Raw genomic sequence first — 19,233 nt, 5'->3', positions numbered from 1 at the left:
ATTCGGCATAACCATGTGAAATAATCTAAAGAGCAACTGGAATGAGGGAGTGAAAGGAGAGGCAGAGGAAGCTGCTTTTTTTTCGGTCAAAAGAAGAGAGGAGAGGGAGAGGAGAGGAGAGGAGAGGAGAGGAGAGGAGAGGAGAGGAGAGGGCTTCTGCTGTAATTAGAGCCGGGCTTGAATCAGGATCACGGGTCTCAAACATGCAGATGTGAATCTGAACTTTATTCACTTGATTCTGTTTCTAATTATAATGCTGCATTTTCTGCTTGCTAATTTCTCATAAAGGCTGTCAAGCAGCAGAACTATTAATATATGTTTCTTGTTTTGTGGGTTTTGTTTTTTTTTTTTTCAGCAGTGAATTAACAGGCTGAAAGGAACAAACATTGAAACTACTGTAAATTTAGTAGGTCAGGGAAACTTGAGGATTGAACCCAGTGGCCTAGTTTATTGCAGTCATGACACAAACTGTTCTGTTTGTACAGGAGGACTTTTATTCTTCAGAAGCACAGAAGGTTGCAAGTTAATTGCAATTAACTGTTTTTTCCCCCTCCCTTCCTTGACCAAGGCAACTACCTCAGGTCATAGAAGCGGAAGCCAGAATTAATGTATGTGGATAAGAAATGTAAAGTAAAATACACCTGAGCTTTTGCTTTGATTATGGTGACAGTAAAAATTTAGTATGGGAAGAAAATATTACAATAATATATATAAAATATTGCATATTTAAAGAAATCTATTTTATGTTAAATTCTAACTCTATATTGCCAATTATTTTCAAATTAAAGAGATTTCAATGTTTGGGTTTTTTTTTCTAATGTAAATAAGTGCTCTGAAGAGATAATCAGATTCATAAAGTGGGCAGTGATTAGCTGTGGAATATTACTTACCTGAAGAGTGAAAAATAAAGTACAGCATTATTTGTTATCCTGGTGAAACAACTCATCAATTAGTTGACACTAACTGAATGAAAGCAAAATGTGACTGAAAATAATATCATAAAGAGTGTCGTCCCTTTAAATTCTGGTGGTTAAGCATGGTGGGTGTTTTAAGTTACAACTTGCAAAGATCCTGATTAGTCTGGTGACAGATTCATATCAGACATCTATTTACAGCGTCTCCATTACCTCAGGATCCAAAAACAAACCACGTCCAGACCACGCTTCCCCACTCCCCAAGCTGCAGGGCTTTCCTAAATGACTATAATAATGAAAACTATTTATTTTAAGAAGGTAATAAATAGTACTGAGTGTTTTGTTCTGTCTTTGATGCAGACTTGACAGCCCTAATGCTTCGGGCAGTAAGCTGCAACTTTGAAACTCCGAAACGACCGTGGGTCTGGAAATGGCTGTTTCGCAGCCTGCCCGGTGCATCCTTGCTCTGTTGCATTTGCTGCCCCTGCCCTTGCCAGCTCCACCGTCTGTGCAATCAGCTGGAGGTGGCTGGGATGCCTCCGACTTGTTGTACTTGTGCAGATAAGCAGTGCACGCAGGGGAGAGCTGTCACGACCCACGACATAACCTGAGATATTTGTAGGTCCGTCGGTGCAGCCTGTGGCTTGTGAGGAGCTGGTTTGCCACTGAATATGAGAGTTCTGGAGGGTGAAAGTGTTAAATAGATTTGAGACCTTTCTTCACGTATACCTTTGAGGTTGGTCACCAGAACTATGTGTAAGCTGAAGAACCTGGGAATGTTTGACAGTTTACAGGCTTGGGTGTTTGTCTTGGCTAAGTCATCGCTCCTTGTCAGGACAAAATCCATGCATGACCCAGGTCCTCTCCCACTTTCTTCTTGAGATATACAGGCACATACGTTATGGTGGGATCTATGACAAGTCCCCAGTCTGGGCAACTGTAAGGTCAGAACAAGGAGGAGGGCTGTGAAGAGCATGGCAGTCTGTCAGTAGTGGCAAAAATGCAGGACCTCTGTTGTCCCAATCACATCCTCAAACTAGAAACGTTACCGAAACCACTGCGTGTTGCAGGGAGGAAGCTTGCATGCTTATGAAATCTGTATCGTTTCTTCCACGGTGGATCCCACATAACGGTGATGGGCTCTGCTTCCCGGGCAGCACGCTGCTCTTGGGCCACAGAGGGTCTTTCTGTTCCAGACCGTGGTGAAATCAGCTGACAACGAGGACAGAGCTGGCCATTATGTCAGTACTGAATGCCGATGGGGGTCTGGGGTAGTTTTAGTCAAGCTTTCCTTCTTCTTAGTCTTGGGAGTTTGCTTAGGGTTGGAGCTAGTTTTTGCATGGCAATGGCCATTTCATTTTGTGCTGACTAGATCTGCCTCTCTGTCACCAAGCGTAGCTGGATGAAAATGCGGGGTGAAGGCCAGGTTAGGTGCACTGTTCTGCTAGCAAACCCTCTCCACTTGTATTTGTAAGCCACTACCTGCCCCATCGGACTGCATCTGTCCCCACATCAGACCCTCTTCCCTGGGATTTATTCACCTTGATGTGCCTGCAGGGGCTGTGTTGACTGAAAGAGGTCAGAGAAGTAATCCCCGTCCTCCTCCAGTGTCCACGTGTCCTCCCAGATCTGTCCCCCAGAAGTAAGGCTCCCCAGTCACTTTGGGGATGTGGATGTGTTGGTGGAGTCATAGATCTACAACCATATTTCAGATCTTGGCCATTGTCTTCTAAAGCAGGCCATGCTGGCTGCATGTAAGAGAAGGAAACTTCTAGACAAAACTAACTTAATTAATAATTAATTAGGACAAACATGTTCAGAGTCTGCCAGTGACTACAGCCTCAGCTGCTGCTATGGACACCCTCTTGCAAAATGCTAAGAGACTTTACTCTGTGAAGGTCCTTTTGAAGTTACTGCTGCTTCTGGGATTCCTCTTTCTGCTTTGCAAAAAAAATTTTTTTAATCCCTTCTGTTAGAAGAAACAACCTAGGCTTATGTGTTCATAATGTCAGTGAGGTTTTTCTGAACTCTCCCTGCCTTTCCATTTACACTCACATTCAGGGATGTTTGAGTTGTTCAGAGATGGGGCTCTTGGCTTAGTGGCAGGACATGCTCCACAGAAGACTTTCTGAGTGGGATCTCGATGAGATAGGGGAGATTCTTCAGCTTTTTCCAAAGAGATGCTGGCAAACCTACCATCCTCCTCCATGAGAGAGAGAAGCATGGAGATTTCAGTCGGAAGAAATATCCCCTATGTTGGCAAATAATTATAAACTGAAAACTTGGTGGAACTGGGATAAATAACCATAGGACAAGTCCTCATGGGCTGTATTCAGAAAGACAACATACACATCTCTCTATCTGCTTGGGTTTGGTGTACGTAGTTTGACTGAGAACCCATACAGGGGTGTGTATAATGTTTTTAACTGGGAAATCAGAGAAGACACGTTTTTACTCTAGGTAACAGAACCAGGAGCGACAGCTATTTCACTACACATCTTGCCTTAGCCACCCACCCTGATAATTATTAGGCAATTCAGACTGTGCTTCCCTATACTGAGGCATGACCTTGAGGTTATCCTCCAGCCAGCTCTGCTAACTATCCTTAAACCTGTACACTTCGTAGCTGAGTGGTCCTCAGTCATCCCTGCACCATGGGCAACCATAGGGAGCAAGTGATACACAGCCAGTAATGTCAGTCTTTATTAAGAAACTCTGTGTACTAACACAGGCTGAGAGCACGGACACATAGGCGTACTTACAGTAAGCCCTGTCTGTTCGCTCATGTATCAGCCAAGATGCTCATTTCAGTCATTGATAGGTGCTTTACATGCACAACAGCATCAGCATGATTTCTGATGGTGTTTTTCTCCTATTCAGCCCTATGCACAGGCAAAGCAAGCAGTGACCTAAAGTGGTGGAGGATGACAAATTGTCTGTAGCCTTGCTGCTTATTTTGCCTGGAAAGAGGAACTGGCTACTGTCACTGCCATCGAGGAGGGGAACGGTTTGGTGGGACAGCTGCTGGTGGGAAGGGAGGGAAGCCCAGCCCCAGGGCGTGCAGTTGCCGTCCTGTCTGATGTCCCTCAGCAGCAATAGAAGCAGCAATCCTTGTTTTCTAGGGCTGCCCCTGGCTCTCCTCAAAACATGGGAGTTTGAGTGACCCTTGCACAGATCATGTAGGTTTAGTACGTGACAAAAGTCTCCATATACTGACATCTTGTCAGAAAACTCCCCACTGCGGGAAAAAAAAATCTTGTGCCCAAAACAGTTTCACCAAGTCTATAAATTTGAGATTTGTTATGGAATAAGTTATGCTTTGTATTTTAAAGCCAACTATGGAAAAGTGAGTAATGTTCTGTAGAAATGAGAGAGGCTAAAAAAAAAATCAAGCCAATGAAATATAGGATAATGTTTGCCTTTCAGCATTACAGCTTGTGCCATGACCATGAATAAATACGTGGAGGAAAATGTTTCTCAAAAATCCTATACGACAATAAAGTATTTCATGAAGATGCTCAGCAGTGTCAGTGAGACCTTAATCTTCATCTTCATGGGAGTGTCGACAGTTGGGAAGAACCATGAGTGGAACTGGGCCTTCGTTAGCTTCACCCTCCTTTTCTGTTTAATCTGGAGGGCACTGGGTAAGCAAGTCTCAGATTATGTGTCAGTATTCCTTGCAAGTGAAACTTTGTACCTCTTCTCAAGTAGAAAATGCCAAAATTTAGACAAAGTCCAATCAACTTGTAGAATGGCCTTATTTGTATCATGTCCGGGATGATAGGATCAACTTCCACCTTCCCCCAAAACAGAACCCAAAAATCAGTTTGGTCCTGATCTTGCCCATCTAAAGTCAGAGGCAGTCTGCTTGTTAATCAGAGTACATGTATTTAAGTAAATATTTATGTACAAATAAGCAAATTTTGCTTAAAAGAATTAGCAGTTGTAAAACAATTAAACAGATTGTGGGGTTTTTTTAATTTATGTTTGCTAGCTTTGGGATTTTTCCAGTCATTGGCATAAATAGCATCAAAACAGGAAACGCTGTAGTTGAAGTGTTGTTCAGGTATATATTGTGAAGAAAAAAATTCCTGTAAGAAACTGATTGATCCCTTGTGAGTTTGCAGTACTAGCTCTTTTTCTTTTACTTCAAGACCTAAGTGCAGGTCAGGCTCGTAGGTCTTAAACCTGCCCCTCGCCCCGGTTTCATCTGTAAAGATTCGGTCTCTCTGTGCATAAAGGCAGCTCATGCTCTGATCTGCCTCTGCACCCCTGCTTCCAGCTCCCACATCTCCCTCCGGTGCAGAAATCTGGACTGTCTTCCCTTCTGTGCCTGCAACCCCACAATTAATACTTCATGCTGAAAAGCAGCCTGACTGCCCCACAGCTCCTGACTCCCATACTTTCTCCCTTCTCCTGCCTTTACACCTTTACTGCCACATCCCTGGAGCCTTTGCCATCGTTACAGCAGCATGTGCTGGCATCTTCTCCCTCCATCCCCAATCCTGCATCCTTCCTGTCTGTGCAAGTAAAATTAAGTGAGTGAAGAGGAGTTTGCAGGGTTCAAAGCACAGATTGATGGAGGTGGCAAGCTAAAGTGTTCAAAAGCACCTCAAATCCTATTAAGAACAAAATTAGGAGTCTTGGTCTATACTGATGCAGAGAGTTATTGCTGTTCTAGAGGTGCAGACTCTAGCAGATAGCTGTCTTGTGGAGATCAATTAGCTGCTTCAGGTCCTAAATCCAGCTGACCTGAGGTGGTTAGCTCACTAAATATGTTTAAGATGATGTTCCTTAGGCATTTTAAATTTTTCTTCGATGGTGTTTTCAAGCTGCTAAGTTACATTTCAATTCTTCGATAATATATAGGTAAGACGTGTTTTAAAACAAATATTAGCATTGTGGGGGATTTCTGTGTAATTTAATTTCCCTTTTCTTCCCTCCTCCCTCTGTTTCTGTTTTTTTCTCTCAGGTGTTTTTGTTCTGACTCAGATCATTAATGTGTTCCGGACAATTCCTCTCACTTTCAAGGACCAGTTTATTATCGCCTATGGAGGCCTCCGAGGAGCTATTTGTTTTTCACTTGTATTTCTGCTTCCTCCTGCTGTGTTTCCCAGGAAGAAATTGTTCATCACTGCTGTTATCGTGGTGATATTCTTTACCGTTTTCATTCAGGTAATGCCTTTCCTCTTCTGGACTTCTTTTTTCTCAGACAGGTTGTAAATAAGCAGTGGGTAGAAAAACAAATGTCCTAACTTACTGGAAGGAACATACTTGAAGGTACTCTCCATGGTCATAGTTCTTAAAAAAATGCTATGCAGACTGCAGACAGGTAGCAAAAGTATGCCAGATATTAAGTACTTAAGCTAACATCTAAGTAGTATTAAGCATTTAAGACCTAGTGAGGTTGGAGTAGAGATAAAAGATAATCTGGGTACAGCCCCAGCCCTAAGTCCTTGTTAGAATATTTAAAGTTGTGCATTTACTCAGGAGTGCGGTGTTGGATACGGTGCCCAGTGAGCAGGAGATGGAAGAGGCTGAGGGCGCTGGGAGGTGAACGGGGGTGTTTGGGTGTTAGGCAGCGATGCTGCAAACCAGCTGGACACCCATCCAAAAGCACCAGGTGTGTGGAAGAACATGAAGAACTTGTCTCTGGTGTCAACCTGGCTGTGGAGGCTTGGTCAAGAGGGACCGAGGAAAGTGAGTGAAACCAGCAAAAGGTAGAGGAGGCTCAGCCCCTTAAATAAACATGTTGGGCTAGTTGTTATCCAGAGTGGTGGGAGACATGTGAGAGGCTAGTACATGGAATTTCGGGTCTGTGGGAAAAATTGTATTTTTTTAGACTACCTTTTACATGGATAAAGGTGCCATGGGAAGCAGCAAGTATCTGTGCTCATGATTGGGAAAGGGGAAAAGGTGTCTGGAGCAGCTGGAGGTCAGTTAGTTTGACCTTAGCATGTAACCTGTGAAAAATGATTTTGAAGGATAGAATAATTTAAAATATGGAGGTAAATGGAATGTGTTATGAACTGCAGTGTGGTTTACCAAAGGGAGACCTGGTATCATTCTTTGATAAGGAAATTTTTTTTCTGCAGTCATCTCATCTAACTGGACTATTGTAAAATCTTTGGGGGAGGAGGCTACAGAGGACATTGTTAGCTTAACTACTGGTTAAATTGAGGTTTAACTTGACATTAGGGTGATTGTAAAGTGAATGAGGAAGGAGCTGACAGTTTCTCCTGTAAAGGGAAATAGAAGCATATGGTCCTTTGGGTCAGAAAGGACCTCTGGGAGTCTCTAGTCCAACCCTGTGCCCAAAGCAAGGCCTCCACCAAAGCTAAATGATTGCTCAGGGCCATGTCAAGATGAGTTCTGAATATCTCTATGGATGGCGATTCCTCAGACAATCTGGGCACCTGCTCCAGCGTTTGACCACCCTAGTCAGATAATAGGCTGAGGAGATTTTGTTAATGGAATTCCTCAAGGATGGTTCCTGGGGATGGTTTCTCTTAATATTCTTGTTATTGACCATGGCACATGAACATAGGAGTTTTTTGTTGTTGATGTTTCTTGATGACAGACTTTGGAAGGTGTGACAGCAAGATGGGGTACCATGTAGAAAGAAGAGAATAACTGAGGGCCAATATGATAGAAACAGAATGAAATTGAACAGTAGTAAGTGTGAACGTGTTCTTGCTAGGACTTTCTTACTAGGGATTTCTCTTATGAAATGAGAACCTTTTGTTTGGAAAAAAATAGAAAGGGAAAAAGACACAGCTGTACTAGTTGATAATGGGGCAGACTTTAAGCCACCAATGCAGTGGGAGACAGAAGAAAGGCAAATCTGATCTTAAGATACACCGAGACACGTATTTCCATCAGAGAATAGTGTCATGTTCTAGAGTGATCATGGGACTGGTAAGCGTGTCATGTGAAAGGAAACTAGGATGCCTTGGCCTTAGCAAAATGACGGAGAAGAGGGAATATAATTACTGTTTATAGAAGGGAGTGAACACCAGAGAAGGAGGAACACTGTTTAAACTAAAAAGACAAATGTGGGCACAAGAACAAAGCAGTACAAAGTGACCATGATGCAATTAAGCAGCAGCTTTCTAATTATCAGAACAATGAAGTTCAGGATGAGTGTTCCAGTATGAGCAATGGGGCAAAGAAACCTAACTACTTTTAAGATAAAGTTCGATTCATTTACAAAAAGAAATATGTGACCTGGTTGTCTGGGATGGTAGAGACTGATCTCAACACCATGAGAGATTCATTCCTCTCCCCTGTGCCCATACGCCTATACAAATAAACAAATGACGTCAATTCTTCCACAAATAATTGTTCAAAACCATTATATCATTCTGGGATAGCCAAAACTTTTTGTTCTTTCTCTGAGAAAGGCAAGGACACATATTGACAAAAAGTCATAGTGTCACAATCTTGAATAGCAATTTTAGTGCTCCTGTTGACACATCTTTGAGTACCTGTTTTGGAAGTAATCACTAAAAAAGAGGACTTTTTGTGTTTGCTTTGAAATGTTGGGGATCTGTTTGTTAATTCTGAAAACAAGTGAGGGTTTTTCTAATATATAACAGAACTGAAAAAGAGGTTTAAAAATACTATGGATGGGGTAAGTGACGTATTCCTGATGGGGTTTGTCAGATTGCCCCTCTTGGACCTCTCAGCCCTAGGGAGCCCCTTCCTTCCTTCGGTTGCATTAGTGGAGTCTGTGTGCTGACAAGGACTTCATAGCTAAGTGCAACACCTGCTAATCACCAGAGTGAATTCATTATTATAATTATTGTGTCGGGCTGGATTTTGGGGTTAGGCAGGTTAAAGGGTATCCAGAGCTAAAAAGGTATCCACAGCCATTTTCAATGCTCTGAAAGAGATGGAAAAGACTGAAAGGCTTTGTTTTTTCTTTATGTTTATGGAAAAAAAACCCAGAACTGTTTGCTTTTTTTTTTTTCCCCCTCCTTTCTTCACAGGGAATAACAATTCGCCCACTGGTGGAGTTTCTTGACGTCAAAAGGTCAAATAAAAAGCAGCCTGCTGTCAGTGAAGAAATTTATAACAGGGTATGTTGCAGCTTCAGTGTCATAGGTGAAACCCTCATATAGATGAAATTCCTACTGGCTTTGAGTAAGACAAGGATTCAGCATAGAGTATTACAGAGAGGCACACGCTCTTTTAGATTTCTTTTTGGTAGCTGTTATAAGCACAGTAACTGCAAAGCTTATATTTAACCTTTGGCAATTACCAAAATTAACATTATTACGTACAATTATTTTGGAATCTTCACCTTCTTAATTGTTCACCTCTTGAGGTAAATGAACTTTCTGTAGTTTGTTTCACATGTGAGATACATCTTATTTTAGAACTTGGCTACATTAGGAAACCTTTGCCAATTTAATTACATTAAATTGCATTTGAGTTAGTCTTATTTAACGAATGCAAACTCCTCCTAAACACACTCTTAAACTTGGTTAACTCTCACATCATTAGCCTCTTTATGGATTTGTATTTGGTACGTGTATATCTCCCAATTACTGCAGTTTATTAGCCATGCATATTCTTGAATGTATTTCTCCTTGCAGCATACCTGTGGCAGGTGTTTGAAATTCAAAAAATGAGAAATAATAAGGGCCACATTCAGCAAAGAAGTCAATCTAAACATCTAAAAGTCTGTCCTTTTAAAGCTTATCCTTTGGACATTCCTACCAGGATTTCCCCCTGAGTTTGAGACCCTTACCATGGTACTTGAATTAAAAGCAAATGAGCTGCCTCTGGCGATCAAGTGAGATCTTAGCTGAACTGATTCATTCTTTTGTAATTCATAATAGGCTGAGAGAGAGTATGTTTCTAATATTGGATGATCTGGACACTTTGAGGTGAGGCTAGACCACAGTTCCCTAAAATAGGAGCTCAGGACCTGATGCTGGGTATCTCAGCTCTGTCCTGTGCCTCCTGAGGGGCCCCGATGCTGATGAGGGGATGTGGGGAGCTGCTGCCCACTCAGGCTCTCTCCTCCACAAAGTCATACCTGGTTCACTGTCAGGCCTGGGGAAGAGTCCTGAGAGAAGTCCCAGGCATAGCCCTGAGTGGTTAGGGAACTTAAGAGAAAATATGGGGAAAACCTCCAAATTCAGGCAGGAGCTGAGCAAGACTGACATTGAGGAAATTGGCAACTAACTTCTGTCCTTTTGGGGCTGTGAGCTAAGGAAGCTCCAGGGGAACAAAACAGAGTCTGTCTCTGAGTTTGATTAGACTAAATTTAAACTGAAGCATCGTCCTGAATTCTGACTAAATGCTTGTATTTTGAAGTTAGAAACTCCTAATGTCTAAGGGCAAACCAAGTGATGTCTCCAAGTTTCTGTAATGAATCGATGTTTCCCTTTAGTTCTTTGACCACGTGAAGACTGGAATTGAAGATGTGTGTGGACACTGGGGTCACAACTTTTGGAGAGATAAGTAAGAATGGCATTTAAAACTCTTTGTTATACAGGAGAGGCTGAACTGGCTCAGCAGCAATGAATGAAGGCTGTTGGGCATCATATTTCATTTTCGGCATTTTATTCTTGAAAGTGGACGGTTGTTTTTAGAACGTGTGGGTTACAAAGGGAAAGCAGCAAAACAATGTCTTTTTACTAAACCACAAGCAAGTAGAACAAAGTCTCCAGCTGGGAAGAAAGGCAACCCTCTGATCCCAGGGTAAAGTATGGTACCATCTGAGGGTGCGTGTCCTCTCCCTGTTTCTGTTTCAGAGCATTTCCTGTATGTCTGCTGCGCCTTTCATCCCATCTGGATTTCCTCCTGCAAATTGTATGTCTCTGCGGTGTTAAGTGCGGGGTTAGTTCCCTGTTTGATGGGAAACATGCAAAAGTTTGGGGACTTTCTCTGGAAAGGTCAAGGCACCAGTTGGCATCAGGTGCATGAGAGATCCTTATGGCAGGCAGCTCCACAGTTCTTGATGGTATTATTTAAGACAGTGTCAGTTAAGAAGATTACCACTGGCAATACCTGAATAATTCATGTTTTCACTTTAGCTGCTGAATCATCATCGTCATCATTGGTTTGGATCTAACTCCCTTTTCTCAAAAGTACACTCTTTTACACCCAAATCCTTCAGATCCAAAGTGTGGGCATTGCTCCCCCACCTTCTAGTCGCTGCTCCAACAAGAATTTAAGTGTTTTATAGAAAGAGGAATAGCACCAGCAGGAAGGGCTGAGAAGAGCCCTCTCCAAATGCCTTGAGGGCAGCACAGTGAGGACACTCTCCTGACAGATGCATGACATGGGTACAACTTTCCTTTGCTCCGCCAGGTTCTCCTCCATTCTGTGTGAGATCTTTAATTAACAGATTACAGAGCAAAGGAGGGTCCCACCACTTCATGACCTTCAGACTCAAATTCAAGAATAATTTCAGAATGGCCAGAGGGCAAAATATTTTCAGACAAACAAAATCGTCCCAGCTGTAATCAATATTTTTTCACTAAGCGTCCAAGAGGGTTGCAGTTGCTTTAGAGGAAAGGAGAGCTTCCAAAGCTTTACAAGAGCAGGCTAAAATTTCAAAGAAAAAGCAGTCGGTGCAAATTTAGACCTTTTATTTGTTATTACAGTAAATATTTAATGTTCTCTTTGTCTCGATGAAAATGGAGAATTAAAAATAATATTGTCTAATAACACAGAATACCTCAAAGTTAAAATTTGCTGCTAGGGAGACTGTCCATTAACGTATTAACCAAAACACAGAATAAGACTATATATCTGAAACAAAGATGAACTTGACCTTCTTTTAGGTTACTCAGCAGTAGGTTGTTAATATGAAGAGACACATTCCCAGGGAATAAACTCCTTCACAATTGCATTAGCTACAGTATATTGACTTTCCTTAACTACGCACAGTAAAAATTAACTGGTTGGATTGGTTTGCCTCATGTACAGGTTTAAAAAGTTTGACAATAAATACCTGCGAAGACTTTTAATCCGGGAGAACCAGCCCAAATCCAGCATTGTTTCTTTATACAAGAAGCTGGAAATCAAACACGCCATTGAGATGGCAGAGAGCGGAATGATAAGCAAGGTCCCATCGTCGGTGTCTCTCAGGTAAGCAAATGATGCCGGCGTGGCCAAGGATTTTGGCTGGGTAACGTAATTTATTTCACAGCCCAATCTGTAGGCAGGAATAATCACTTTGACTTAGGACACTTTGCGTCCAAATGTCACCTGAACAGTAAGCGGATACAAAACAGGAGTGCTTTGCCTGCAGCTCACACACGAAGCGCTCGGTGAGCCGTGCTTTTCCGGAGCGTGTAGTTTTACAAGGGCAGCTGCTCATGGGAACATTGATTTGCCATGTAGAGCAGAGCTGGATTTGAACCAGTGCCTGCCCACCTGCTGCAAATAGCTACAGGGGAAGCCTGAGGGGCATTTTGAAAAGTACCTTAATCAAATTTACAATTTAAAGTAATTTATATCAAATTTTGGAGACTGAATTTTGAGCCTTACCACTGACTCAAATGAGATCAAGATTTCATTCCGACATGTTACGTTTTCACCTGTTCCTCAGTTGTTTTGAAATGTTGTTTGCATCTCTAACAAAGGAAATAGTTGAAATGTAATTCCCAATCATAAAAATAAAACCATTCTTTCTCTCTCTCTCTTTCCCCTATTTTCCTTTTTTTTATCCTGCCACAGTGAATATCATGAAGGAAAGATAAAGCCGCTTTCTCCCACTGAAATGGAAAATATGCGGGAAATATTAACAAAGAATCTCTACCAAATACGACATCGAGTAAGGATGAAGTTTTGCATACTTAAATATCCCACTGCTCTTTGAATATACTGATTACCTTCCTAACATATCTTTGGGCTAGTACATCTGCGGTACCATAGCATAATAATTAATGCTGTTATTTACTTCTATTGCCTATGAATCCATGTCCTATCATATGTACAGCAGCGTATTCATGCTCCTTTATGTTAATCTTATACTATTGATAAAGCTTAATGTTTTTGTCATATAACCTGCAATATACTTACATTATTTAAAAAGGATCATAGGTGCAAATTCAACCCAACACTGTCCACTTATATCAGTGTTTTGGTCACTTCATGATAAGGGATTAGATTTCCCATTTGCCTCCAGTTGTGAAGTTGTTTGTATTAAGAGCAGAGGTGATGAGCTGGAAAAATAGTGAAATAAAAGCAAAAGGACATTTCACATTTACCCTCCTGTGGCTAAGTAGTTTGAATGCCTGAGCCCTTGGAAAACATTCAAAAGTGGAGCAAGCTTCAGCTTGCTGGAGGTAAAAATGACTTTCCCCCTGGGTGACTCATCTTATCGCTTTCAAATGTCCTCTATTGACATATCGACTGAGCTAGTACAATATGGGGGTAAACTCTGTATTAAGCCAGCTTTTTCCAATTTCTCTTTCATTATAAGTATCAGCAGGTTAAAAAAAAAAAAAACAACAAACAAAACACATGCTTGTAAAGCAGATGACTAAAAAAATGCTGGCATAATTACTGTTCTTGTTCTTAATCATCTGCAGTATGATTTTGTTCACAAGGATTTATGATGCTTATTAAAACATTAAAGCAAAAAGTCTGTTTTGCACTGTGCGTATAGTTCAACACATTTGACATTTTGCTTTTCAGAACGTGACCACTGCTTTTATATTTCAGACAATGTCATATAACCGACATAGCCTGGCTGCAGATGCAAGTGAAAAGCAGGCCAAAGAAATTCTGATCCGTCGCCGGCACAGCCTTAGGGAAAGCCTGAGGAAAACGAACAGCCTGTCAAGAGAAAGACCGGTACTTGCATTTTGGTTATTCTACAGAAAGCAGTTCGTTGTAGCTAAATGTCATGCAGAAAAATAACTTCTGAAATGCAGAAAAAAATAAATCCTGAATTTGGAAGACAACTGCACATACCATGTCACACTTACACCTTGAGTTGCACACATGGGCCCCTTAATCTGTGTTGACCCCTTCAGCAGAGCTTCAGTCTGGTAGAATGTGATATGGGAGTGGGATCTGCTGCCATAATTTATCTTGGAGCTGAACAGGCTCTGTACACAGTGTACTGCTAAGGGATGGTCAGTATTCTCTACTAGTACTTTGATGAAGCATGGATGATTGAGGTCGAAAATGACTTTGAGGTAAACAAACTACTTACAGCATGCTCCAAAGTACGGGAAAGAGAACTTTTAATGGAGTCAGTCAGAGTGAGCTCTTCATTTGAAAAACCTTGTGGGGTCTTTAGTATTCATAAAATGTAGTCAGGACTTCAGGTTTTGACAGAGAATAGGAAAACCCCTTCTGCCTATGAGAAATGCTGTGGTATGATGATACTTGGCTCTCTGAGGCAATCCTGCAAATACCTTCACTGTAAACTCCAGACCATATTTGAATGGACCACACTGATTGAGCAGGGAGGGTGATCCCCCAAATCATCTTCCCATTTTAGGTATCAGGGAAATTTACTATCCTATAAATATGTGTTTTCATGTTACAGGAATACTTAGTGACTGTTGTCTTCATTGATACAGTTGTCCTTCAGCAGCTGAGGCTGGAATGATGCTTCCAATAAGTGCTATGTCTCATTTGTCATGATTACCAGGGATACTGTGGTGTTAATTGTGACAATAAGTCTGTTCCTGAATGATTTTTTCCCTCTCAACCACAGTTACATATGTTGTCTTTGTCATACAAATAAATGATTTACTAGGTGGAATAATGAAGAGACTCAGCAAGATTGAGACATTTTTGGGGCAGGGAGAGAAACAGGTGTCTGACAGCTTTTTAAAATGCACAGGCTGTAATTTTTAAAATAATTATCCTTGCATAAATCCACCACAGAGGGAAGCATAGTGGTCCTGAGCAGCACAACAATATCCAAAGAGGAAAAATCTCTGATGGAAGATAAATTTCCTTTCAGGTTCCCTTTGATTGTGCAACAATGAATGGTACAAGCAGAGGAGAACTGGTAGACTGGAAAGGTTTTAAAAAATCTTTGTAACAAATATAAGAAAGGATGCCCTTGAGAAACTCTTGAATTCAAAAGAAAAAAAAAAAGCAACCTGTCCTGGAAAGTACCTCTTATGTTCCAGGAAGTATGAGGTGTGCTCTGCTCCCGGGGCCTTTGGAGCTCAGTCTTGGGAAAACAAGGATTTTATGCCCTGACCTGGTAAATGATCATGCTGGTGCCTAACTTCCCCATCAACTTCGGTGTGACTAGTCAACTGTATAAAGCCATTTATATGTATAAAGCGCTTGCAGGATCAGAATACAGATTAGTTCTTGTGCCCGAGCTTCAGTCTCAACCTAATTATTGCAGCTGACTAATAAAAAGTTTCAAACTGGCGTTGCCTGAAGTGGTGCCAGGCCTGCAGTGTTTGCCTTCCTTAGGAGAACCTGTACAGGTAAGGTTGAGGTGAGAGAGCATATGTTTATTAACTTTGATCTCACTAGGCTTTCTTTTGATTAAGCTGCTTGAGATTACTCAGTCTTTACCTTAGTTAGCACAAACCTCAACCAGCAATCAGCATTAAATTGAGTGTGTAGTAAAAGATCACATATTAGCTAATCCCAAACTACTCTCCAGCCCTTTAGATACATAAACCTGTTCAAGCCTCAGTCGTGTATCTTAACATACATTATGCAGATACGTCAGTCTGCAGTAACTTAACATATCTTATATTTCTTTGCATGCAGGCTGCTGCAAATACAAAACGATTCCTTTCACTTCCTAAAAACACTAAACTCCCAGAGAAACTACGAGTGAGAAATAAATCATCTTCCAAAGGTAATGAAAAATTTTCTGCTGTCTCTTACTGTGCTGCAGTCATTTTACCTGCATAGAAGGAAAGTTTTCCCAGGGATGATGTAAAGAAATCAGCATATTAATTTTCAAATAAATATTAAATGTTTTATGTGCACATGCTTTCATTCTAGTTACCTTCATAGCATATTTCTAGGTGTTGGATATTTAGCAGGGGTCTTAGAGCATTAAAAGCGATGGCTCCTAAAGCAGGTATTGGAGTGTAGAGGAATGCCCCAGCAAGCAGGGTCTTGTGGGGCTTTCTCAGTTTCGATGGCGTAGTAGTGGAGTCCTCCCAGCACATCTCCTGGGAGCACGCAGCAGCCTGAAACGCTTCTGCACCAGAAACACTGCCATGGCTCATTCTCCTTGTCTTTATTCCATAATGTCCAGATCTGCCTCTTGGCTTATGAACCTATTTGGTTTCTTTTCTCACTGGGGTCAGGGTAGAGGACACTGCTCTGAGAAGCAAACCAGAGAGCAGAATGATGACATGAGGTCTGGTTTATAGTTCTCAGGAAGAACTTCTCAAAATGCTGTGGTTTACAACCAAAATGTCAATTTTTGTTTTCTGCTGAAACTCACAAATGTTTCATACCGTAATTCTTCAATTCTAACAAAAAAAAAAAATAATCTGGAGGAAGACAACAATTTGATGTGAAAACTTTGCCCAGTTCTATATATTACTTTTGATTATTACCATGCTTACACCATGCTTAGAAGAATGTCCTTTCATGACAAGCAACCATCAACATCTCTTGCTGGGAAGATTAAATCTGCACAGTCGCTAAAATGTCCTGATCCCCACCCCAATTAGTTTCCCACTCTTCCAAAGTAATTTAGCAGTAGACCATGTTTTTGTCTGTTAATAATTACATTTTTGCTCTCCTGAATGTAGGATGCCTTTTATTCTGTAGTTCTGTCTGCAGAGGTCACCTACTGTCACCTAGAATTAAAGAGGAAATGTGCCTCCAGATTATTCAATTGTCAAAAAATATATTATTTGACATATTTAGGGGGGAAAAAGCCTGCAAACACAGTCTGATGAAGACCTTCCTTGATATATAATTATCTGGGTGAATGGACAATTATGTGGTGATATATATTGTTGACCTCTTCCTCACCTTTTTAAAAGAAATAACATGTAGGCTACTAATGGAAGTTGTTCTTATGACTGTTGCACAATACACAATTCTTTGCTTTGATGTATTTAAAACATATCTGACTTAAGTCTAAGAACAAATCTGAGGCATTCGTAAGTGACTGTTAAAATGAATATCCAATGACTGAAGCGCGCAAGTTTTGATGAAGATGTTAATCAATTTAAAAGAAGTCTGCTGGGGAAAATATATGCACATGTACACATCCCGAAAGTTCCCAGCTTGGTGTACCTGACAGCGATCATTTAAGACCATTCCCAGAATGATTATGCCAGCTTTCCCTTGACCATTTTCTACCTTGCTGTGAGAAGGTGAAGGAGTCTGCAGCACTTGCAACCTGTGAGATTTGCCCTGTGGATTTTCTTTGATATCTTACATTCAGGCGTATTAAGGATGAGATGTTTCCTCCCATCTGTACGTTGACCTTGAGAGATCCTTGGCTTGGTGGAGTATTGATGCTCCTTTTCCAAAGTCAAGTTTCTAGTGCCCCTGTACGTGTCATGCTCTGGAAGTGCCTCTGGGTTGTGAGGGTGGGAAAGCTCTTTTTTGTATCCTGCTTGGACGTAAGCGGGGAGTAGACCCCAAGTATCTCTGAGAGAGACAGGTTTTTCCATGTCCAGAGCCAGAACTGGGGAAATGTCAGCTCAAACGGGGGGCACTTGGCAATTTAGGAGCAGCTGAGTGAGGGCTTTCTAAAAATCACAGTTTTGAGAGGAGGGATGTTTGTAAGTCAAATCTACCCTTTGTCCTGGGAGAGTTAAGTGTACATTACTAAGTCTAATGAGAAACCACTGAATTTGGAAAACACGGGTAAACTTTCTCCTATGGCTGCTAGTGCTCAGTGTGCTGTTAGTCAAATATTCCTGAAACAGTAATATCCTGCACCTAAAATCTTAATTTTGTTTTCAATTAACAGTGGGTGACAGCAGTGACTCTGAGATGGATGCCACTACCACAGTGCTCAATCTAAGACCCAGAGCAGGGAAAATCTTGAGAGACCAGAGACTGAGACAGCAGAGGCCACTGCCTGAGTTTCGAGTGGAGTGGAAGAACGAGGTTGACGGGAGCCAGGACCGACGAGGAGAGCAGCAGGAGCCAAGCGCTTTGCCTCAGCCATCCGTTGGGTTCAGGCAGCCGCTGCTGACGAGACCAAGATTTGGCACTTTGAGCAGGGAAGATTTGACTGCAGACCACGGGTCAGCAAGACCTACGCCACCACCACGGCTGGTTAGGCAGGCATCGCAAGGGGAAAGGCAGAGAAATAAGCCTGAGAACCAGACGTACTGAACATAGCAAAAAGAGAACTATTGGTAATAAACCGTGGACGTATCAAGTTAGAATTCTAAACTATCTGACCAGGCTATGGGATCCATTAAAAAAAAAAGAAAAAAACAAGCCTTAATGTGGATCTAACCACTTCCATTTGGGTAAAGTCAATGCCATTAACTAAGTGAAAGGAATACTGGAGCAATTGCAAAGCTGAAGACATTAAAAAAAAAAATCATCTCTTTTATAAATAAATTATGGCAATGCTTTAATTACATTATTTCCACTATTGAGATAGGATGGAAATGTGCCTTACCGCATCATCTCTTGTGGAACCAAGTCATGCAGGTTCAATACCCAGTTATCCATTGAAAATCATTGTTGAAAGCCCGCTGATGAATGGATTCTTAAAAAAATTTTTGTATCATTTCAGATTTTATTTATAATCAAATAATAACTTGTTTTAACCAGAGCTTTAATATGAGCAACACTGAAAATTGCACAATGCACCTATCATATAGACTTTGTAAGAAGAATAAATATATTTGTGAAGCCCAGTTTGTTCTAAGAGCTGTGATGCAGAAAAAGAGGAAGAAGAGAAGGAACAAGCTGTAGGAGCAGAATTGCAAATACAGTTTATAGAAAGGAGTTGCAACAGAGACCAGACCTGAATAGCTTGAATTTTTACTTCCTGAATTTTTGGCCATACGTTACCTTTGAAAGGTACTGAGGATCACCAAAGGAAATCTGAATTACCTTGACTTTCACTAATGTCAGCAAGAGCTGAGAGCACCTAGGAGGACACCAGAAGCCCCAAAGAGAGAAGACTTCAAGCAGATAAATAATGTTCTTGTTCAAAATTGCTTTTTGCACCTTAGTTTCTTGGTTGCAGTGCAAACACAGCAGTAGAATAGTTGCAGAGCACTGCACGTAGACAAAGCGAGCAGTCTCCTGTTTGAGTCAGGGACCACTGAGACTCAAGAAAGCTCATGCTTGTGACCCTGGTGAACTTGTTTTACTTTTTATTTCCTTGTCTGTAAAAGGGGAAAGATAATCTTTTCTT

General features: G+C 41.3%; 1 protein-coding gene across 1 annotated transcript in view; it reads left to right on the top strand.

The window, feature by feature from the left end:
* Positions 1-18,406, top strand: part of SLC9A2 (solute carrier family 9, subfamily A (NHE2, cation proton antiporter 2), member 2) — a 22,159-nt gene extending 3,753 nt beyond the window's left edge. Inside the window, 9 exon segments of the mRNA XM_009705752.1 lie at positions 4,341-4,558; positions 5,887-6,089; positions 8,906-8,995; positions 10,318-10,388; positions 11,862-12,023; positions 12,615-12,711; positions 13,605-13,736; positions 15,639-15,729; positions 17,821-18,406. Coding sequence (XP_009704054.1) covers positions 4,341-4,558; positions 5,887-6,089; positions 8,906-8,995; positions 10,318-10,388; positions 11,862-12,023; positions 12,615-12,711; positions 13,605-13,736; positions 15,639-15,729; positions 17,821-18,191 — 1,435 coding nt within the window. The 3' untranslated portion in view covers positions 18,192-18,406.
* The last annotated feature ends 827 nt before the right edge of the window (positions 18,407-19,233 follow it).

This window comes from Cariama cristata, unplaced genomic scaffold (assembly GCF_000690535.1).
Source record: "Cariama cristata isolate BGI_N322 unplaced genomic scaffold, ASM69053v1 scaffold9360, whole genome shotgun sequence".
Classification (NCBI taxonomy): Eukaryota; Metazoa; Chordata; class Aves; order Cariamiformes; family Cariamidae; genus Cariama; species Cariama cristata.
The sequence above is the reverse complement of the archived record's forward strand: the minus strand, read 5'-3'. Positions and strand labels throughout refer to the sequence as shown.